The sequence below is a fragment of the Lissotriton helveticus genome, chromosome 2_1, assembly GCF_964261635.1.
Source record: "Lissotriton helveticus chromosome 2_1, aLisHel1.1, whole genome shotgun sequence".
Lineage (NCBI taxonomy): Eukaryota > Metazoa > Chordata > Amphibia > Caudata > Salamandridae > Lissotriton > Lissotriton helveticus.
The window spans coordinates 899,438,953-899,459,467 of NC_136059.1; the positions used below are offsets into that span (position 1 = coordinate 899,438,953).

A 20,515-nucleotide genomic window follows, 5' to 3' on the forward strand; every position below is an offset into this window, starting at 1 on the left:
TCGGAACTTCAGTTCCAAAACTAAACTCAACACGGTTCATACCTCAGCGATACATTCTGAAATACCATTGCATTTTACTGCTCTCACTGAAACACTAAATGAAGAATTTCAGGCCAAAAATGGGATCAGAGACTCAATCACACTTAGACAACAGAGAGCCCAGCTGTTGTAACTGGTACTTTCTGGTTGTCTGAGGCTGTGCCCAAGCCAGGCAGATTCTACCACTCCTGTCAGGGTTAGGTGAATAACCTCACTGTATAACCTGCACTCACCCTTGGATAGCTTGGCACAGAGCAGCCAGGCTTATCACAGAGGAGTAGACCACGTTACAAGGCATGCAATACAGGGCATGCCATTACAACGTGGTCATTGTAGCGTCTTACTGAAGCGGGTGCTGGATTTTGGAACAGTATAATTTACTATTCCAACTCCAGTCTGTGCAACAGTAGGGAAGGTGTTGTAACAACTTGCGTTGTACTGGTTTGCAACGTAACAACGCAGTCGTTGTAACAACTGCATCGTAATGGCTTGTGATTTAAACAATGTTTCCCATCACAGAGGGAATGTGTAAATAAATTAGCACAGCACTCTCACACAATAAATATACTGTCACAAAAGAGACTTCACATGAGGTGTATGTAAATAAATATTGTATTAAACACAAACATTATTTAACACAACATGAACATCATGTATTTCTGGGGATAAATCACACTTGGAAATATTTCTAGCAGTACTAGGCCCAACAGTCTTAAAATTACATCAGTAATATGAACACTTGGGAAAAAAAAATTTCACCCCAGCACCATAATGTGGTGTGACACCTCAGAACTGAGGGCACCCTGGCAAATAACACAATTCAAATCCCCAAATATCTAGAGTGCACCCCAGGTCACAACGATATTAGGAATGTGTACAAACAGGAATCTATAACAATTTTCGGCAGCACTGATGCCAAGGTTGCACAGGTAAAACCAATGTCAAAACAAAGTATTTGTTAGGTAATGAAACAAACAGGTGAAACAGCACCGCTGTGTGGTGCAACTATTAGCAGGCTGTTCTCATGCACCACACTCTCCCACACTCCCACAGCACTGTAATATGCAAAGGATATCGGCAAGGCCGTATGAAGCACACTCGCACAAACATGCATGCAGCACCCTAATGCAGTGCAAATGATATCCGGCAGGTCAACTGATATTATGTATGCAGACCCCAAGGCACAATCCCTCCCACAACTGTCAGTTACCCCCCACTACTCTGTCCACTTGTTAGAGTATACAAAACACCCCTTACTATACCAGTTTAAAGCATGAGTCACACTTAGTCGGGGTCCAAGGGGAGAAGGATGTAGTAACTATCAGGGGTTATGAGGCAACGGTCGACAAATGGGGATTGGCCACCACTCAGGGAGTTCAACCACTTAAGGTGGAGCACAAATGGCTAGAGTCTGTCCCAGTTCAATCAAGAGGTCTCTCAGTTCACCTACTGGCACCAGCCCAGTTCTGAGAAGCACAGAGGGTCATGCAGTCTCTAGACCCACTTCTGATTACTCTAGGAAGTGTTCCTCAGTCCAGTCACGGACTCTCACCATCCAGGCCCGATCCGGACCACACTATGTGGCAACACGAAAATGTCACACCGGGCGAGGAGAGGACAGTTGATTCTCTACACTGAGGGCAAGGCAGAAGACTCTGACAATGGGAGGTGCAGCTGTCTCCATACCCACGAGAAGTGATGCACAATGTCTGGTGTGCGTTGATCCATTGCACCAGACAATCAGGTCACAATGAACCAAAAGTTGGGTTTGCCGTACCTCCCTGGAAATGGAACACAATGTCTGGTGGGCGATGATATGAGTCACACCAGACAATTCAGTCCCAATGAACCCATGGTCGGGTTCACTGTACCTCGCTGGAATGAGGCACAAAGTCTGGTGCATGATGATACTAGTCGCACTAGACAATCCTGTTACAATCAACCCACAGTTGGGTTCGCCGTACCTTCCTGGAATGAGACATATCGTCTAATGTGCCATCATATAAGTTGCAGTAGATAATCTGCTCCCACACACACAGTCGCAATTTTAGTAGTACCACATGAGGTAGAATGAAGCACTACTACGGATGCTCCCTCCCTCCAGATGTCGCAACTAGTGAATCAGACACCGCATGCAATAAACATGTAGTTGGCATGTCGCACGAGGGAGATGCAGCATGGATGAAAAAAGTGGGCCACTCTGAGCCCTGCTATCCACTCACCACCAAAGAGACGTTTGTGCATGCTGGGGCCCCATGATGTAGGATGATGTAGGGTCCACACTCCTTAGATGCTGGCATGGTTTGTAGGGCTCCGCACAAGGCAATCCAGTCTCCAGGCACAATACTTAGTTCCACACTCACACCGTGCTGCAGTCATCATCCAGCAGACAAAGTAGGTGCTTGAGAGGGCTTCGCTCTCCAGGTGAAATACATAGACCATCTAGATCCCCCATGGGAGGACTTTGATGTCTCTGAGACCTCCACAAAGAACAGGTGGCAAGCCAACAAGCCCTTGGAAGGCACACTTCATGGTGCCACACAGCAGCAGGCAGTCGGCCCAGGCCAGCCACAAGTTCAAAAGAAGTTGGTGGTGCATCAGTAACATTTATTTTGCTAGTTTAAGGCCCTAATTAAGCAATTATGTTTCATAAGTTGTGACTGGTAGTTGTGAGGGTTTAGCATCCCAGTTGAGCAGGGACCAATTATTTGCTATATGAAACTCCCAAAAAATGACATGAGCAACTGTTAGCTTGTAAAAACCCATCTCTACACAAGGGACTTGGGACACGAAGCATTAAAAACATCCCAAGAAGAAGAGAGACAATTACAGATGTGTGCTTCTATATCATTTCTCAGTACATCAGTACCCAATCCAATATCCGCTCGTGAAAGAGCCAAAGCCAAGGTTAACACGTAAACAACAAATTGTTCAATCAGTTAAGCCGAAACAATCTTACAAATAATCTCTCAGATCTACAATGTTTTATATATGCAAATCACCCTCCCACCCTCCCATTAACTAGGCCTGCGCGGTAAATTCCGCTCCGCTTGTGGAATTTGTGGAATTTTGGCAATTCTGCATTCCGCAGAGAACTCGGAATTGTCGAAAATTCTGTGAACCGCGTCGTAGCGCAATTTTTTCCTTGTTCGCGCTTTCAATATGCGTGTTCTCATGCGCGGTAGCGACTTACCGGGATCCCTGCGTTCGCCGATGAGGTTTCCTATCTGTTCACGTGTATCATGAGATTTTGGTACCCGGCCACGCAATTCCGCGAGAGTGTGCGATCGCAAAAACGTCATTCGGGTGCGCCATCGGACATCCGTGGTCTCGAACAGGAAACACGCATCGCGAGCGGACGGGACAAGTAAAACAAGATGGCCGAGCCAATTGGCAACCGCATGGGCAAGTTTGCAAGATATTTCCCCCTGAGCAAGCAAACAGCGTCCCTGAACAGGAAAAATGCATCTCAAACGGGCAGAACAAGCAATTTTGAATGCTCATGGAATTCTGTGTAGCTCGCGCAGATTTTTTACTGTTTTGCGGAACTTTGCGTAACGCGACTACGCAAATTTCGCCCACCCCTACCATTAACTTGATTTTTTACACTTCCCAGCACTGGACTGGTGTTCTGAAATGTGGCCATTTTAGCAAGGTATGCAGGAGGGGTATCAGGAGGACTAGGATGAGACAAGACAGGTTAGTACTTCCCCTTTTCAAAAAAAGCATGTCACAAAACGTGAATTTTCATCTCACCTTAAATCCAAAAGTCTTTTTTTACCATTACTAACCTTTGAAAATCAGAATGGGAGGAAGTATAACCTGAATTAAGAAATGATCGCCAATATCAAACAAAAAACTAAGTGCAAACAATATTAGCGTCCCATTTTTGAAACTCAAAATTAAGGCCCTAGTTTGCATGGTCAACTCTGAATATCAGTGTTTTTTCCTCCTTTAATTGTTATACCTGTTTAATAAACTGTTCAATCAAATTCTCATATGTAAAACTAATCAACCAATCCTACTTGATGAAAAGAACTTACAAAAATGTTCCGTTTTTCTTTGATGTTAACAGGATAGTGTGCTCTGAAGATTCCCGTGAGACCTTTCCATGGAACCAGGGCATCGTCTCGTGGGCGGTGGTTGCAATCAGTTTCTCTAACTGAGGCTTTTGGCTTATTATAGCTTGTTCAAGGGCTTCCCCCTATACATAAGAAAAATAGTAGAAAAATCAAAATTACACGGCATGTGAGTAATAATTCATTTTAGATTGGCCATAAAGGAGTGAAACACAAGGTGGGAAGAGATAGATGTGTCTTCCAAAATCATGCCGAGCACACTTTACATCAACTGTATGATTCACTGAAACAAACAAAACTCTCCACTTTAATAGAGTGATTTCCTCCAACTAAATCTTATCTTTGAATCATTACCAAATGTACATATTCTGTTAGACCTCATCGTGTATAGACACTCTTCCGATAAGCTAAACATGGCAGGTCTGAAAATCCAATCTACATCAGGAATAGTTTAATACATTTATATTATTTCCCTATTTTTTAAATATTCCTAAAAAGGTCCCATCCCATTGACAGTCACTGTACCTGATGCTATCTATGTCTATATGACACCCGCATCTTGCTATACTTGCCAGATAGCTGGATGTGACCCTCTGAGTGCAGTCACAGTACTCTGTAAGAGAATCTGACTGAAAGCAATGGATCTGGATGAAGTCCTGTAAAGACCAAGATGGTGTTGGGGGTTCTACATAACACATACAGTTAAAAAAACATTTACAGTATTATGGAAAGAGGTTTACACACTCCATACTCTTGTTTTGTCATTGCTGAGGAGGTTCCTAGACCAAGGAACATACGTGATGAGATCAGAAAGTGGGAAAAAGTCATGTTGTTGCATGGTTTCCAGGATCCATTCTGCAATGCAGGGTTCACATAAGTTGCACATCCTTTTCAAAGATGTGTAAGAATAGTTAAACCTTCTTTACCCATCAAACTCCAGCTTTCTGTACTGTGACTGAGCACAGCACTGGCACTGTTCTGGATTCAACCTGTAGCCATGCTTTGGATACATCAGGCCCCACTGCCAAATGATTTAGGCCAGTCTTAGAACCTTCTCCCAGACAAGAGAAAGTCAGAATGTTAGAAATGGGGGTCAGAAGTAGGTGCTTTTATCCAATTAGAGACCCTTGCTTCTAGTCAGGGTAAGGGGGATACACACTCTAGATAACCCCTGCTCACCCCCTGGATAGTTTGGCACGACAGACAGGCTTATCCCAAAGGCAATGTGTAAATTATTAGTACTCGAAACACACAGCAATACAGTGATAACCCCACAAATGGATACCACACCAGTTTAGAAAAGTAAAGTATATTCATCTAAACTCAACAATACCAAAACAACAAAAAATCAACATACATGTAATAAGAATATGATTTAAAAAAGGTTTCAAACAACTTGGACCTTAGAAAATTATGGATGCGTGAATTCTCACACAGTAACTGTAGATGCGTCAAAATTTACAAGGCCAAACAGCCGCGGAGAGGGGAAGCATAGAGAAAAAAAGAGAAGCGTCAGTTCCTGAGAACTTTGGGAGGCGATGCAACACTTCTGCTGCACTCAAGAGAAGTGATGTGTCAAATTCAGTCTATTGAGGGCAGTGATGCGTCGACTCTAAGACCGTTCTGGTCCGTGGGTAATACATCGGGAAAACTTGACGACGATCGATGCGGCGGCTTCGAGTAGCGCTGCGTTGGTTTCTTCAGTCACCATCCCTAGCTGTGTCAGTTCTTGCAGCTGCGACAGGCGCTGCGTCGGTTCAGCAGCAGTGTGGTGATGTGTGGAGATTCTTCTCGCACTGCGGTGCTGCATCGGAAAACAGACGCAAGAAGAGCAATGTGTTGATTTCTTCAGTTCTTCTTTTCTTCTAGCTCCTAGCAGCAGGGACAACCTCCAGAGGCCCACACCTGGAATAATCACATCCTGGCAGGTCAGAACTCTCAGCAACAGAGTTCAAGGGAGCTGGGGATGAATTCTTTGTGTATCTGAGACTTCAGATCAGGAGGCCAGCCCACACAGACCCTTGGAGATCTTCTTCAAGCAGGTTCACAGCAAAGTTTCAGTCGTTGTCCTTTCCTTGGCAGAAACAGCAACTGCAGGCCCCCCCCTTTTTGAATCGTTTTGGCCACCCCAAGCGTGGAAGGGTATGCTCAGATGTGAGTCCCTTGCTCACTGCACCATCAGGATTCAAGCAAGCCGGGCCGAAGACGGCTGTAATGCCAGAAACCGGTCCCCGGAAGCTTGTTTCCTTTCCAGTAAAGAATTGGCTTGGTAGTTTGGTCTGCCCTGTTCCCATGATGCACTGGGCCAGGGACAGACTAATTTGCATGTAGCCAGGTTCTGAACTGGGATGGTGCAGTGAGCTAAAAAACGGTGATGGATCAAGCCCTGATCTTTTGACTGGGTAGGAGTGTTCTGCTTAATTCAGATACTCTGTCCATCACCACCCCCCTTTTTTGAATCGTTTCAGCCCCACAGAGCACACGGCAAATAGGCCATACTCCTCCTCACAGCTCTTCAGCTCCTCTCCTTGGCAAAGGTTCATCTTAAGTCCAGAAGTAATGTAAAGTTCTGGAGTTTTAGGTGTAATACTTATGTATGTATGTATGTATGTATAGATATTTTTGTATAGCGCTTGCTGTCACCCAACGGGCATCCTGGCGCTTAGATAATCATGACATACAAGGTGTTACCAGCACCCGAAAAAGTCTAGTGCAATGTTCTGGGAAATAAGTGACCCCAACATGTTTTTGTTCTCTTTGTGCAAGGGTCTCAGAGCCCAGTCCAAACCAGTTCTGTTCTCACGAGTGCAGTATTACCACAGTGGCTATTCAAATGCAAGAAAATCTCCTTCCACTACTCTAAATGCAGCCAATCCCCATTCAGCTCAGCTCTTAGTCATCCAGGAAGGGCCAGGCACATCCCAACCCCCCAGTGGCTGTCTACAGTGAATGCAAATCCCCTGCCCCTGTCACTCCAAAACCAGACAGTCAACACACAAAAAGGCAGAGGCCACAGAATGGTTAAACAAGAGAATGGCATTTTCAAAATCACAATTTAAAAAACATCTTTACTAAAAGATGTGTTATTAAATTCTGAGTACAGAGAGCCTAAACTTCACAATTGTGTCCGAATGGAAAGTTATACTTGTAAGATGTTACAAAGTATTTCCCATTCTATCCTATGGGACAGATAGCCTTTCAATCGTGAAAAACAAAATTGGCAGTATTTCACTTTCAGGGCATTTCACACACACCAGTGCATGTCCTACCTTTCACAAACACTGCACCCGGCCCATTGGGGGTACCTTGTGCCTACCATAGGGGTGCCTTACATATAAGTAAAGGGAAGGTAGGGCCTGGTAAGTGTGTGCCCTTGCCAGGTCAACATGGCAGTTATCAAACTGCACACAGACACTGCAGTGGCAGGTCTGAGATAGCTTTTCAGGGCTACTCATATGGGCGGCACAATCAGTGCTGCTGGCCACTAGCAGCATTTGATTTACAGGCCCCAGCACACTCAGTGCACTTTACTAGGGGCTTACCAGTGAATCAAATAGCCCAATCATGGATAACCAATCATGTTCACAATTTACACAGAGACCAAATGCACTTTAGCACTGATTAGCAGTGGTAAAGTACCCAAAGTCCTAAAGCCAAAAAACAAGTCAGGTAAAAATAGGAGGAAGAATCAAAACGTTTGGGGATAACCCTGCAAAAGGGGCCAAGTCCAACACCGGAGAAGGAATTATTGTGAAGTATTGTGAAGTAGAAAGAGGTAGATATAAAGTACTTATACAGAAAAAATTAACATTCCCAAAAACTCCTCAGGAGAGCTTTTAAAAACTGTACAATTATTCTCTAGCCTCAACCCTCCAATTGATCTCCTTCCTACCCAGTCTCACTGTGATAAGCAGGTGGATTTGTTTAAAAAACAAAGTAAGTAAGTAACAATTTTCTTAACAATGCAAATACCAAGGTGTCTTAGCGCTAAAGGCGGGGACCTCAAAAGGATCAGTCGGAACTCGAGCATCACTATTCTATCAAAGCAGTTGAGAAAAAACAGATTTTTAGCTGTTTCTTGAAACGTGGAAAACTCCCCAAAGCTCTTAGGGCTAAAGGCAGGGAGTGCCAAAGTTTGCTGCCAAGATGATAAAGACTCCTACCCCCCACCTGACTTTCTTTATCTTAAGGACATTGAGCAAGTGAGCAGATGCGGAACATAAAGCTTGTTGAGGACAGTACCAGTGAAAGATGGACCCGTGGTATTGTGCTCCCTTACTGCGCAGGACATTATGAATGAGGCAGAGAGCTTTAATTGTAATCCTATTTGCTACAGGTAGCCAATGAAGGATCTATATTTTTTTTGTAACTGATAGAATTTTGGGAACCTTCAAAAGAAGCAGCACAGTGGCATTCTCCACAGATTGTAGTTTAGTCTGTACCCTTTGTGTAGTGCCTAGGTATAGAGCATTGCAATCGTCAATCCTAGATCAGTGCAAACACAACTGATTTTTATAACTCCAGAGGAATCAATGGGAAAGCTTTCTTTAATAGCCTGATGATGAAATAGCAGGTCGAAGTAGTATGGTTGATCTGCTCTCTAATGCTGAGCTGGTTGTTAAAAATGACTTCCAGATTTTTTTCTATTGGGACGGGGGAGTGTAAAGGGCTGAAATCTGTTGTCCATCAAGAGGAATTCCAGAATTTGGTGTTCCAGCCATACATGATCACTTCAGTTTTGTCCACATTCAGTTTTAGAAAATTTGTATGCATCCATATCGATACTTGTGTTAGACAGGACTGTAGGGTGGAAGCCATGGGCCGCCTTCTTCCTGAATGGCAACAATGATTTGAGTAGTTTTGCTGGAAGACACCGCTGACAGACTGCAGGACTGGATAAGCTCTAACAGGGGAGTGATACAGATATTAAACAACGTGGGATAAGAATGACCACTGAGGGACCCCATAAGGCAGAGAATACTGCTTTGACTGGAAGCCATTCCAGTCAACTCTCTGAGACCTATTAGTTAAAAACGAAGTGAGGAGGGCTAGGGAGGAACCATCAAACCTGAAACTCTCCAGCCACCCAATGAGGACCTCATGGTAAACTGTATTGAACGCGGTTGGAGGCAGTTTATAGGGTATTTGACGTTGCCCGACGTAAAGCTGATATTGACATAGAGCCAGCTAAATTGAATACTTATAATACAGACATCTGTAACTTCTTCCTTCTGTTCACTGAATTAGTGCTTGACCTAATGCGACGCACTAAATAGGGAGCCCCTTCGGACCCCTGTCCACCCAAAATGCTACAGGACATATTGACTATGACAGTCCCGGATTTAACCAGTCTGTTAAACACCATCATTAATGTAGGCTCTTTTACCAGAGAATTGAAAAAAGCCTCAATTCTTCCTTTGCTGAAAAGGCGATCACTTAACCTCATGGAAGAGAAAACCCTACTGACCCATATCATGTCTGCCTTTCCCAGGAAAAGTCCTAGTAAAGCATTTCAGCAACACTCTCTCTAATCATCTAGAGAATAACAAGCTCCTGGATGAGGTGCAGTTTGGCTTTAGGTCAAGCTACAGACCAGAATCAGCTCTGGTCATAGTTTCCCACGAGATTAGACACATCATGGACAACAGAAGACGGGCTGCAGTAGTACTTTTGGACCTATCCACAGCCATGTTCATCGGGGCTTTACCATCTCTGTTTGCTATCCCTGGCCATCTACCTACATTGGAGTACATAAGGCGCTCAGCAACATCTTTTGTCAGTTTGAATGTATCCCCCTGGTATGTGGAACTGCAATCAAGACACTGCCCTACATTTAATCCTGGTACAGCCATCAGAAGAGCCTCTTTGACAACACTTGCTGTGGCAGTTTTAGCATGGTGCTTTTGTTTTTTGAACCAGATCCCAATACAAGTGCATCTTCAGCTATTTTCAATTACGTGATCTGGAAGTCTTCTTTAAAAAAGATCATCATAACCTCACGTTAGACCCCTTTGGCATGCACTCTGATTGCTAGATTTGTGAAATGAACTGGCCTATTAAACAACCCTTTACATTCAGTTTTTTTTCATTTCATCTTGTATCCAAAGTATTTTACATCCTGGAATGATACTTAAATGAATATTGCTGCCACTTGTGTGGGGAGTGGGTGCCCCCTTTGCTTCAAATCAAGTGTTCTAGTGAGCTAGCTTTACATGACACACACAGAGCACTACCCTCCAGAACATTACCAAATCATCCAAAAACTTGTTTCAACACTCTAATTATGGCTCAGAAAACACAAGTTGACAAATCCCCTCATATATTGATGAATCATTCAAGACAATGGCTTACCATAACCTTTTAACAATGACAATGGAAGCAGAAGTAGAATGTGCAGTTTGATAACTCAGTACATTATTGAACCAGCGTTGGGACACACTCACTGGATTTTCCCAGTGGATACCTTTTAAAACACCTTCTGATAGTCAAATTGGAATCGGTGTTGATGTGAAGAAAACTTCCATAAGGAAGTCAATGACAAATTGTGGCCAACATCCAGCACATTATCAATCAGCCGAATAGGGACATGGGAGTTTACATACTAGACCTTGTAAATGTTATCACCAGTTTGCCTTGCTTCATCAGCACTTTTGGTACATATTTGACTTTACGCAGGTGCACAAATCTCAGCTTTGGAATGTAATCTGACACCAACATTTTCAAATCTCAATTTTTTAATGATATCTTGGTATTTCACGACTCAAACATCTACCACAAGGAGACTATTATGAAGATTTGCAAGGAAAAAACACATCTGGCATGATGTTAAAAGAAATACAAATTCAATTAGATCACTCTGATGTTTAATGGCTGTGAGAAAGTGAATTATTAGTTGAAGTGGAGCATTATTAATATATATTTTAAGTAATAATGGCACTAATCCTGACTAGCTCCAGTTAGGCCTCAAAAACTTAAACCTGAGCTCAACCCTTGATAGCTGTAGCACAGAGCAGGCAGAATGTAAATCATGTATCAATACCAAAACAGTTAAAGATAGAAATCACAACACAATAAAAACTCCATTCCTATTTATAAAACCAGGAACACTTTTTATGAACAAACGGACACCAAAATAACAGTTGTTGCCCATTTGAGGTCTCAAGCCTTACATGTGTTAATTTTAATTATTTAGATAGCATTACAATTATGGCTAAGGCCAGCAGGGTTTTGGATAACATCTGGTGGCAATATGGGAGATGTTACTAAGGTTAGGCATGGGTGTGAAATGCTGGTTTCCCTACTGGTTGAAAAAGTTGAGAGCTTAAAAATGGAGTTAAGTTGTATAAAAGCCAAAATCTTAAATAGTGGTATGAGTGAGACCATGCATAAGGACTGCTGGGTTTTGGGGGTATATGTGAACCTGCAGGATGAAAAGTGGCAAACAAAGAATTGTGCTTGAGATAGAGAGGGAACACTGCCACAAACATCCAGGGGAGGTAACGAATCTAGCAGAGTACTGACAACTCCCCACGAAGGGTTTCAGTAGTAGGAGGAAGGTATACAGAGGGTGAAAGTAGTATATCCTGATATCCATCAGGTCCGGCAGGTTGGAGGTAAGAGAGTTGGGATTCTCACAAATAAAGAGTGGTAATTCCCCACCAAGAAATGGCCCATTGCGGAATACGACTAAAAGGATATATATGACCAGTGTCCCTGTGTTGCCTGCAGGAATTAGAGAATATAGCGAATCATTAGAAAACAAAGTTATCTATTGCATAAGGAACATCAGACACTGCTTTTCAACAATTAGGTCAGAACTAGTTGTGGTGAAGCACTGCTCCATGCAGAATGGGAAGTTTGACTACATTGCCACAGAATGAGCAAAGAGAAATACACCTATGGGCTAATTAACCTTGACCCATGAACCTCCCTGCCGAATGGCTCCCGAATACAATTCAAATGTAATCCGCCCTTGTAGTGTATGCACACCCAATGAAACCACATGACCCATATATAGAGAAGGGCTAACAAGGGATCATCAGAGCCAAATGAGAGGAAACAAGTTAAAGTTCTTGATGAAACTGACTGACAGCAGAAGATATCTGGGTCTGCGATAAAAGTAAGGCATCAATCCATCCTCCTACATCAAGGATTTAAAGTCTATACAAATACAACCCTAATAGGAGGGTTAGATACGGAACTGGGGGTGGCTGCACTCTCAATCACCCTCAATCCCTGTTCAGAAGAAAATGGATGCATTGCTAGATAGGTTTAAAAAAATCAGTAAGGCCTTTGACCACTAATTTACAAATGCATATGGGGTTGATTCATGAGGAGGGAGGTAACAGAACAATGGGAAGGAGCGCCCTCATTTAGAGGTGACAGATTGGGAGCTCAATTGCAGAGGTCCTACCCTGCCAAACCTGCAGTTCTCGCACAACATTAAGAGTCACAGGAACCACTGTCATTCCACAAGCAGAACCGACGGCTGTCTCAGTAGCACCCAACCTGGTAAACGAAACCCATTAAACATAGGGCTCTCAGGACATGGACTCTATTATAGGGAGGCTACCACAACTGATATTTCGTGCCTAGGTCCACCATGGGAGGGAAGGCAATGCCAGGCAAAGATAATACATTATTGCCCACAAACACAACTGCCTGCCAATTGGTTCCATTGGTATTTTGTTTTTCTCAAATTAAATCTGATTTTGGGAGTTTGTTTCAGAAAAAGAAACAAGTATTGGCATTGCCAATAGGTCTGGCTTTAAAAGCATGTTACATGGTAATGTGAAGCACTACAAGCAAATAGCATAGGAACAGAAATATTTATATATTTATGGGGAAGCAAAGTACAGAGAATAATATTGGGGTAGGTTAAAAGACCAGGTGACAGTTGTAATTTCAAGTCGGAATTAATCATCCATGTAAGTTAATGACTGTCCCCTTTCCCGGCCCTGCCAAGTACCATGCATCAGGTGTTAGAATAACACATTTTGCTGTGGTGGTCGGCATCACTGCACTATAATGCGAAGTCATGCAGTTATAGCGGCGCCGGAAGTTGCAGACAAGCGGGAGAGGGGAGTGCCCCTCTTAGCACTCATTAAGCAAAGCACTGACAGTGCTCTGCTCTGGCAACTGCAGAGTGTGTGACAGACTACAATACACTGTGCAGTGCAACTGCATTGCACTGATCTGGGGTTGAAGTATTGTTAATAAAGTGCACATCCCATCTGCCTGGGTCTGGTCCCACCTGCTAGGCTAGGTTCAGCTGCACTCCCTGTCTGCAGCACCGTGGTGGCATGCATTTGACTTGGCGTCACAGGACTGCAACATTGTCCATTTGCCTCCTGAGACAGAACCTAATTCACAAGTGGGCGGCGTGAGCATGGACGGCAGTTGTTTCCATGTTTAATTTTGAGGCCCGCCGCTGCTCACACCACCACCTGTGCTGCCTGTGCCTCATCATAATACCGTGCGACCAGACCAGCTGCTGGGCACTCATCTTCGTGACCATAGGGAGCACAGTCACTTTCAGGACTGAAGACTTGACTGGCCACTCAGGTTTGTGACTGTTAAAATTTTTTGACTTGCATGCTGATTAAAGAACATTAAGCAACCTGCAACTCAGAACTGCTCACGTCCTCACAGAATCTCAAGTTGCACATACTTTCTTTTCTCCTGGGCAGCTGCCACCACAAACATTAAACATTACCCTTTTCATTTAATAAACTTACTTCCACTGAAATCCTATAAGCTATTGATGGGGCAAAAGCATCAGGTTCTCCCAGTGACCCTTGTCCGGTAGCTATAATGAAACAAATACCTCAATTTAAGGATCTTCCCTCTGCTTAGTCACGTAAAGAAAGGGTTGTACCTACGTTTTGAAAATTTACCTTGGTGAAGCCTTCATTTTTTCTTAAAACAAAAAACCACACTTTTTATATGATACAAACACCCATCATCCAATTACCCTGCTAACTGTTTTGGTAAACAGCCTGGAAAAAATGCTTTTAACCAATGTATGCATTTTGTGGAATCTTGCGCTGTTCTCAACCACTTTAGGACCTTTTTGTGCATTTGATAACATCAAGCATGCCTCATGTGTCTCTACTGGAACCCTTTGGCCTGTCATCAGCAATCTTTAAAATGGTTTAAAACCTTTTTGGCTGATTGCTCACAAACAGCTATGTTGCTTTCTTTTCACTCAGACTCTATATCTATCAAAGACAGAGAACCACAGGGCACCATCATTTCTCTTCTTCTGTTTGCTGTTTACTTAGAACCATAAGCAAGATTTTGTAAGAACAACAGAGTTAATTTTTTACTCGTATGGGGACGATAAAGCATGACGTTTACCTGCATTAGTTAATGAATATGGACTTCACAGACTTAAATCCATCAACGCCTTGCCCCGTATCTACTGTTGATCAGTGGATGGCCAAAAAAGTTCAGAAATGTAATGCTTCCAAGACAGAATATTTGCTCATTAAAGGTGCAGGGACCACAGTTCCTCCTACTACCTGGCCATATTGGCTTGTAATTAAAAGAAGAGGGGGGACTAGGAGCAGATAAAGATCCATTACCCATGCTCCAAAAATCTTGATCATTTTTAGACCACTGGGGCGTGAAACATGTTGACCCAATTATACCTCATCTACACATATTGAGCAACTCTGGAATATGATACCCCCATAGTAACCGTAACCATTTTTATTTTGTAACTCTGTCAGGAGAATCTTTATATTAAAGAACAATTTGATATCCCCAAGACAGTTTTAATTCACCTTTTCCCACAGTCACTGCCACCCCACTTTTTGGTCACCCTCGCACTCATCAGATGGCATCAACAACAAGAAGATCTCTACCAAAGTGACCACTTCAGGGGACCCGCAGGGCAGTGTAGCGCTGGCCCAATGAAGAGCACCCGCCCGATAATGAGGCATGGCATCCCTAGGGGTGTGTGAGGGCAACAACAGACAACCCTGAGGATTGCCCTCTGCATCCTGTCCACAACCTAGATCTCATTATCTATAGGAACAGTACTCCCTTTGTTGAACTCAAACTTAATTGTCCCCTGTCAGCCACCATCAAAGCAAGTTCATTTTCTGGGCATAGTAATGGATGGAGAACTCAAAATAGATTTACTTATTGCTAAAGTGGCTACATTAGACTAAAATAGTTTTTGATACCTTAAACTTCTCATAGTTTTGTTGTCATTCATTGTTAGGACTTTCCAAATACTACATGCTGTAATACTCATATAACTGAACTTCCAAAGATCAACTGACCCCCTTCAACTGTCAAACGCCTATCCCACTTTCCTTTAGAAAATGCTCCATGTCATAATGACTGTCATAGAGCTGAACCATACTAGAGTAAATCAGCATACTACAACATCTCCTTTCTTTACAAAGAAAAGGATCAAAATCTAATGGCAGACTAGAAAAGAAGCAAACACTCCCAAAGTACTCTGTTAAAACAATAATAGAGAAATTAACATGAACCCTCAAAGGAAGGCAAAAGACTGAAAAACACAAAGAGTAAAAAGTAAAAGCAAAAATAAGAATACAAAGGCATTACATGCCGTAACAGCCACAACATAGAAGTACCATGGGTAAATAGGAAGAACATGGTACTGTCCAAGAGCAGATTTACTACATTCTTACTACCATCCAAAATGTTTTGGAGGCGATATCTCTCTATTACTTTTCCTAAGTTGTACAGACTGAATCTCCTTCTCAATGTTAACATCTTATACAGACTGGAACTATTCCACCAATCTGTCTTGTTGACTCTTATAGTATAAAGTGACACTGCATCAATTGTTACAGTTGTTCCAAATTTTGACAAACCCTTAGCTACCTAGTGAGATACCCCAATCCTGACTACATCACCCACCTGAAGTTTAGTTAACTTAGCTTGTGACTTACGTTTTTTTTTCATGCACCAGTTGGTTAGATATCTTATCTTGTGTTTTTCGTTTTTCTTTGTATTGAATCCTATTATGAATTTGATTGCAAGGATGAACATGCAAACCCCACCTACTCATCCAAGCAGGACACATTTCAAAGATAGCCACTCTGCTCCTCAACATTTCAAATGGAGTTTTCCCAGATACTCTATTGGGTGTGGTGCAATGTGTCCCCAGCATACTTTGGATGGATTTACAAAGTTTCAGTCTATTGCTTAATGTCCATTGTATACACTCAACTAGCATGCGGTTCATGCGTTCAATAAAACCATTTGCCTGTGGGTGGTACAGTGCTATCTTATGATGTTCAATTTAAGATTGTTTAAAGAAGTCACTCATTTCTTTTGACTCAAATTAAACCACATAACCTGACACGATCTCTTTAGGAAAACCTTCCCTTGCAAAAATGTCTCTGAAAAATGTAATGGCACCTTCTGTGGTTGGATAAGCCATGAATCAGACTTCTGACCACTTGCTGTGATAATCTGCTACCCCTACAGAATACTTATATTTATAGGGCAGAACATAAAAGAGTCTGATAACTGAAACTCCTTCACAAAATGCTCCATGTCATAATGAATGACATAGATCTAAACTCAACCATAAAGTAGAGCAGCATACTACACACACCCTGGTCTTTACAGTCTGCAATGGCTGACAATTAAATAATTAGCACTGTTTTAATGTTTGATGCTTACAAATATGGTAAGACATGGTAGCTCTTTAATGCCACTGTGTCCTAATCTTCTCTGTTTATTACTACATTATGGCATGAGGTAAGGCAAAGCAATGTTAGTGTGCAGGTGTTTACCCATAAATTAAGTAACGTCACCACTGCCCTCTCAAACTCCTGCTTAAAGTACTACATGAGACACTTTACTAAGATTGCCACCAGGTGAGGGTTGATGATTGGGGAAGTGATAGTCTTTGTACATATTTCTTCATGAATTCTGCCATATTGAAAATAGAAACTCTTTGCAACTCTGATTTAAAAAAAAAAAAAAAAATTGAAAGACATTTGTGTCTTATTTAATTGCTTAGAACTACATACATACATAACTGTCAGATGAAATAGAATTCAATTTACATCTCCATACAGTTAGCTTACTGGTAGGTCAATGAATGCTCAAAATTATCGTGAAATCAATTGATATAAATTTGTTTTAATATTAGTGGAAGCTTTTTTTTACAGTCGGTGCGTGCTTTCTAAACAACTATTGTTTATTGATTTGCCTTTACACACCTTTTTCAGTGTTGAATTTCACCTCTAATTCCCTTACATTTACTCTTCCATGTAGTCTGCTATTCTTATAAAGACCTTCTTTAAAGCTGTAAAAATTCCTGTTATGACAAAACTCTTCTTGATAGGAATGACTAAGTAGAGTAATGTAGATTACATTTACAAGTTAGTAAATTCAAGAGACTGAGAAATGGTACTTTTGGTTGGATATCAATAGGCAGAAGAACCATAAGGAAAAAAATAAACTTCCTAAAATGGTTATACATACGCATACCTTATTGTAGTTTGTAAAATAGCTAGGATAATACACAATATTTCATTAACTTCAACATGCATTTTCTGACAAGGGAATGATGTGTAAATTACCTGCAAATTCCAGGTCTGCTTGACGTATTCCCTGATTAGATGCTCCTTTAAGTCTTCAAATGGACCAACTTTTGGCTCTACTCCTTTCGGGCGATTACATGGTTTCTTTAGCAAACATACAAGGCCATCTGTTTCCTGAGTGTGATAATTGCAGACCTCCAGTGGACTTAAGTGGGATTTTCCTCCAGAAATAGCATAAGTTCCATTGATCTCCCTCTCAATCGTATAATGGTGGCATTTTCTTGCACAGGAAATCGACAGTGCAAAACCACCAAGATAATTCCGACTCTGACGTAGCAGATATAATCCATCACTCAGTCCTCCTTGCTTTAGGTATTCTTCTGCTTCTTCTCTTGTAATGTTGCCATAGAAGAAGGGCAAATGATTAGCACTGTCCGCCATTTTGATGATTGGTCCTTTTATAGTCCTTTTATAATGGGGGCTAAGGCCTAACCTGTAGATAAAAAATAAAATTATGAAAATTTTTGGAAAAAGGTAGGAAACATTACAAATCATGCTTGCTTTCTTTTGGTTTGATGTTCAGTACCCAACACTGTACATTCTTTTAATATTCTCGGTTTTTAGCAGGACTATCCTCTTCTGCGTTCTCAAATATAATTTCAGATTCCACTTGTCAGATTAATACTATGCGTATGCCTAAGTAATGTGAATTTTTGTGACTACCCACTTCCCATGACCACACCATGAGATTCCCCTATGTATGCCTATTTTAGTACAGCTTTTCTTTTAAAACATTTTTTTAATTGATTTTACCCCCCTTTTTTTTGAGGTATGGATAAACACAAACTTTATGAAACAAGATTAGAAAACAGTAGATTCAGCATATACCATAAACGTAATATGGGAAAACAACAAAATACAGTCACAGCATATGCCATATAAATCAATAGCAAACAAACAAAAATGGAGAAAGCAAGTAAGACTAAACATTACCAACATTCAATTCATGACTTGACCAAGTAGCATATAGTCAAACCAAATTGCACCTACATCCATTCAGCTATGGGTGACCAGATCTTAGCTCCCAATGCTCTCTTCTTCATACCTATGGTTTTATATATTGAAAATTCCAAATTGTACATGGCTAATAACCTTGAACGCCAACTCACAAAAGTCGGGGGATCAGGACTAATCCAGTCCTTAGTTATACAGGCCCGTAGCACTGCCATACAAATAAAAAAAAAAAGGATGTATTGGCTTGTGATCTTGTATGTGCTACAATATCGAACCCAACCCCAATCAGTACCAATTCCCCCGTTATACATACAGAGGTTCCTGTTATTATACCAAGAAACTGCTCAATTTCCCTAATAAGTTCCCCAAGCTTAGGTCACAAAAAAACATGTGGATTGAGTCATTGGCAAAGAGGCCACATCTATTGCAGTTGACACCTGCCGATGTCCCCCATTTAGAGATCTTGCCTGGGGTATAGTACAGATCATAAAGGGCCAAATGCTGAGTGCGCATCCTCCCCTTCAACAAGACTTGATTAGCCAGCCCTAAAGAATCACTGATATTAACCTCCTCAACCCCAAACTTTCTGCCCCACTTCCCTTGACATAGATCTAAATTGTCAGGGAATATCTCTAATATATGAGTATAATGTTGACCTATAGGTGTTTTATTCTTCATTTTCTCAATAAGTGCAATCTTGGCGACCTGATATTCCAATCCAAACCCTTGCTTAGTTAGGAAACTTCTGATTGAAGGAATTTGAAGAAATCCTGTTTGAGTAATCCATATTTCAATTGCAAATCTACAAATGGCATAAGTTGGCCATCTTTACATAAGTCACCTAGCAGATAAATTCCCTTTAATCCCCATCTATGGACCACTTGATCCCGAAAAATTATTGGGAAGAGCACAGGAGCTGAAAATGGGGTATAAGCATTAAGCTTAGCAATACCTAATTTAGGTTTGGCTTGTCTCCAAACAGAATAGGCTGCTTCAAGAACTTTGAATTTGGTTTTCTTAAAATAGCTCATCACCCAACCCAAATTCATACATTGATGGTCTATGACAAGGCAGGATTTCTGTCCAATCTCCTACTACCAAAGGACTTATATACAGCATCATTGCTGCCCAATAATACAGCATAAAGTGTGGGATGCCCCAGCCACCACGATCCTAAGGCAGTACCATTTTCTCATAAGCCATTCTCTGTCGGCTGTGCCCCATAGGAATCTAGAGCAGATCCTTTCCAACCGCTTAAAACACAATACAAGGAATTCAATCAGAATTGTTCTAAACATATATAAAAACTTTGGCAATACTATCATTTTTAATACATTAGATCTCCCTTTAAGAGAAAGGTGTAGGTGATCCAACCGCTCCAATGTTGAGTTCACTTTAGCCAGCACTGGATTCATGTTCAATTCTGGAATGTTCCTAACTGATGTTGAGATTTTAATTCCCAAATATGTAACTTCTGGCACAATGGCCACTTCAGCCAGAGGATCTTCACCAACATAAAGAACCTGGGTTTTGGAAATATTTAATTTATAGCCAGAGAAGCTCCAGAATTGACTTGCCAATGAAGTGTGGCAGGGTATGCTCAGATGTGAGTCCCTTGCTCCCTTTGCCACTGGATTCAAGCAAGCCGGGCTGAAGACGGCTGGAATGCCAGATACCGGTCCTCGGAAGCTTGTTTCCGGTCCAGGGAAGGCATGGCTTGGCAGTTCGGGCTGGACTGTTCCCATGAGGCACAGGGTCAGACTGATTTGCATATAGCCATGTCTGAACTGGGGTGGCAGAGTGGGCTAAAGAACGGTGATGGATCAAACCCAGATCTTTTGA

General features: G+C 41.9%; 1 protein-coding gene across 4 annotated transcripts in view; it reads right to left on the reverse strand.

Moving 5' to 3' along the window:
• SYK (spleen associated tyrosine kinase) overlaps positions 1-20,515 on the reverse strand; it is a 275,583-nt gene that overhangs the window by 142,328 nt on the left and 112,740 nt on the right. For all 4 annotated transcript variants that reach the window (XM_078675628.1, XM_078675625.1, XM_078675626.1 and 1 more), the window contains exons 3-4: positions 17,699-18,152; positions 4,083-4,243 (exon numbers count right to left, since the gene is read on the reverse strand). In XM_078675628.1, the coding sequence (XP_078531754.1) occupies positions 4,083-4,243; positions 17,699-18,100 (563 nt within the window). In that variant the 5' untranslated portion in view covers positions 18,101-18,152. The remainder of the gene's footprint in view (positions 1-4,082; positions 4,244-17,698; positions 18,153-20,515) is intronic.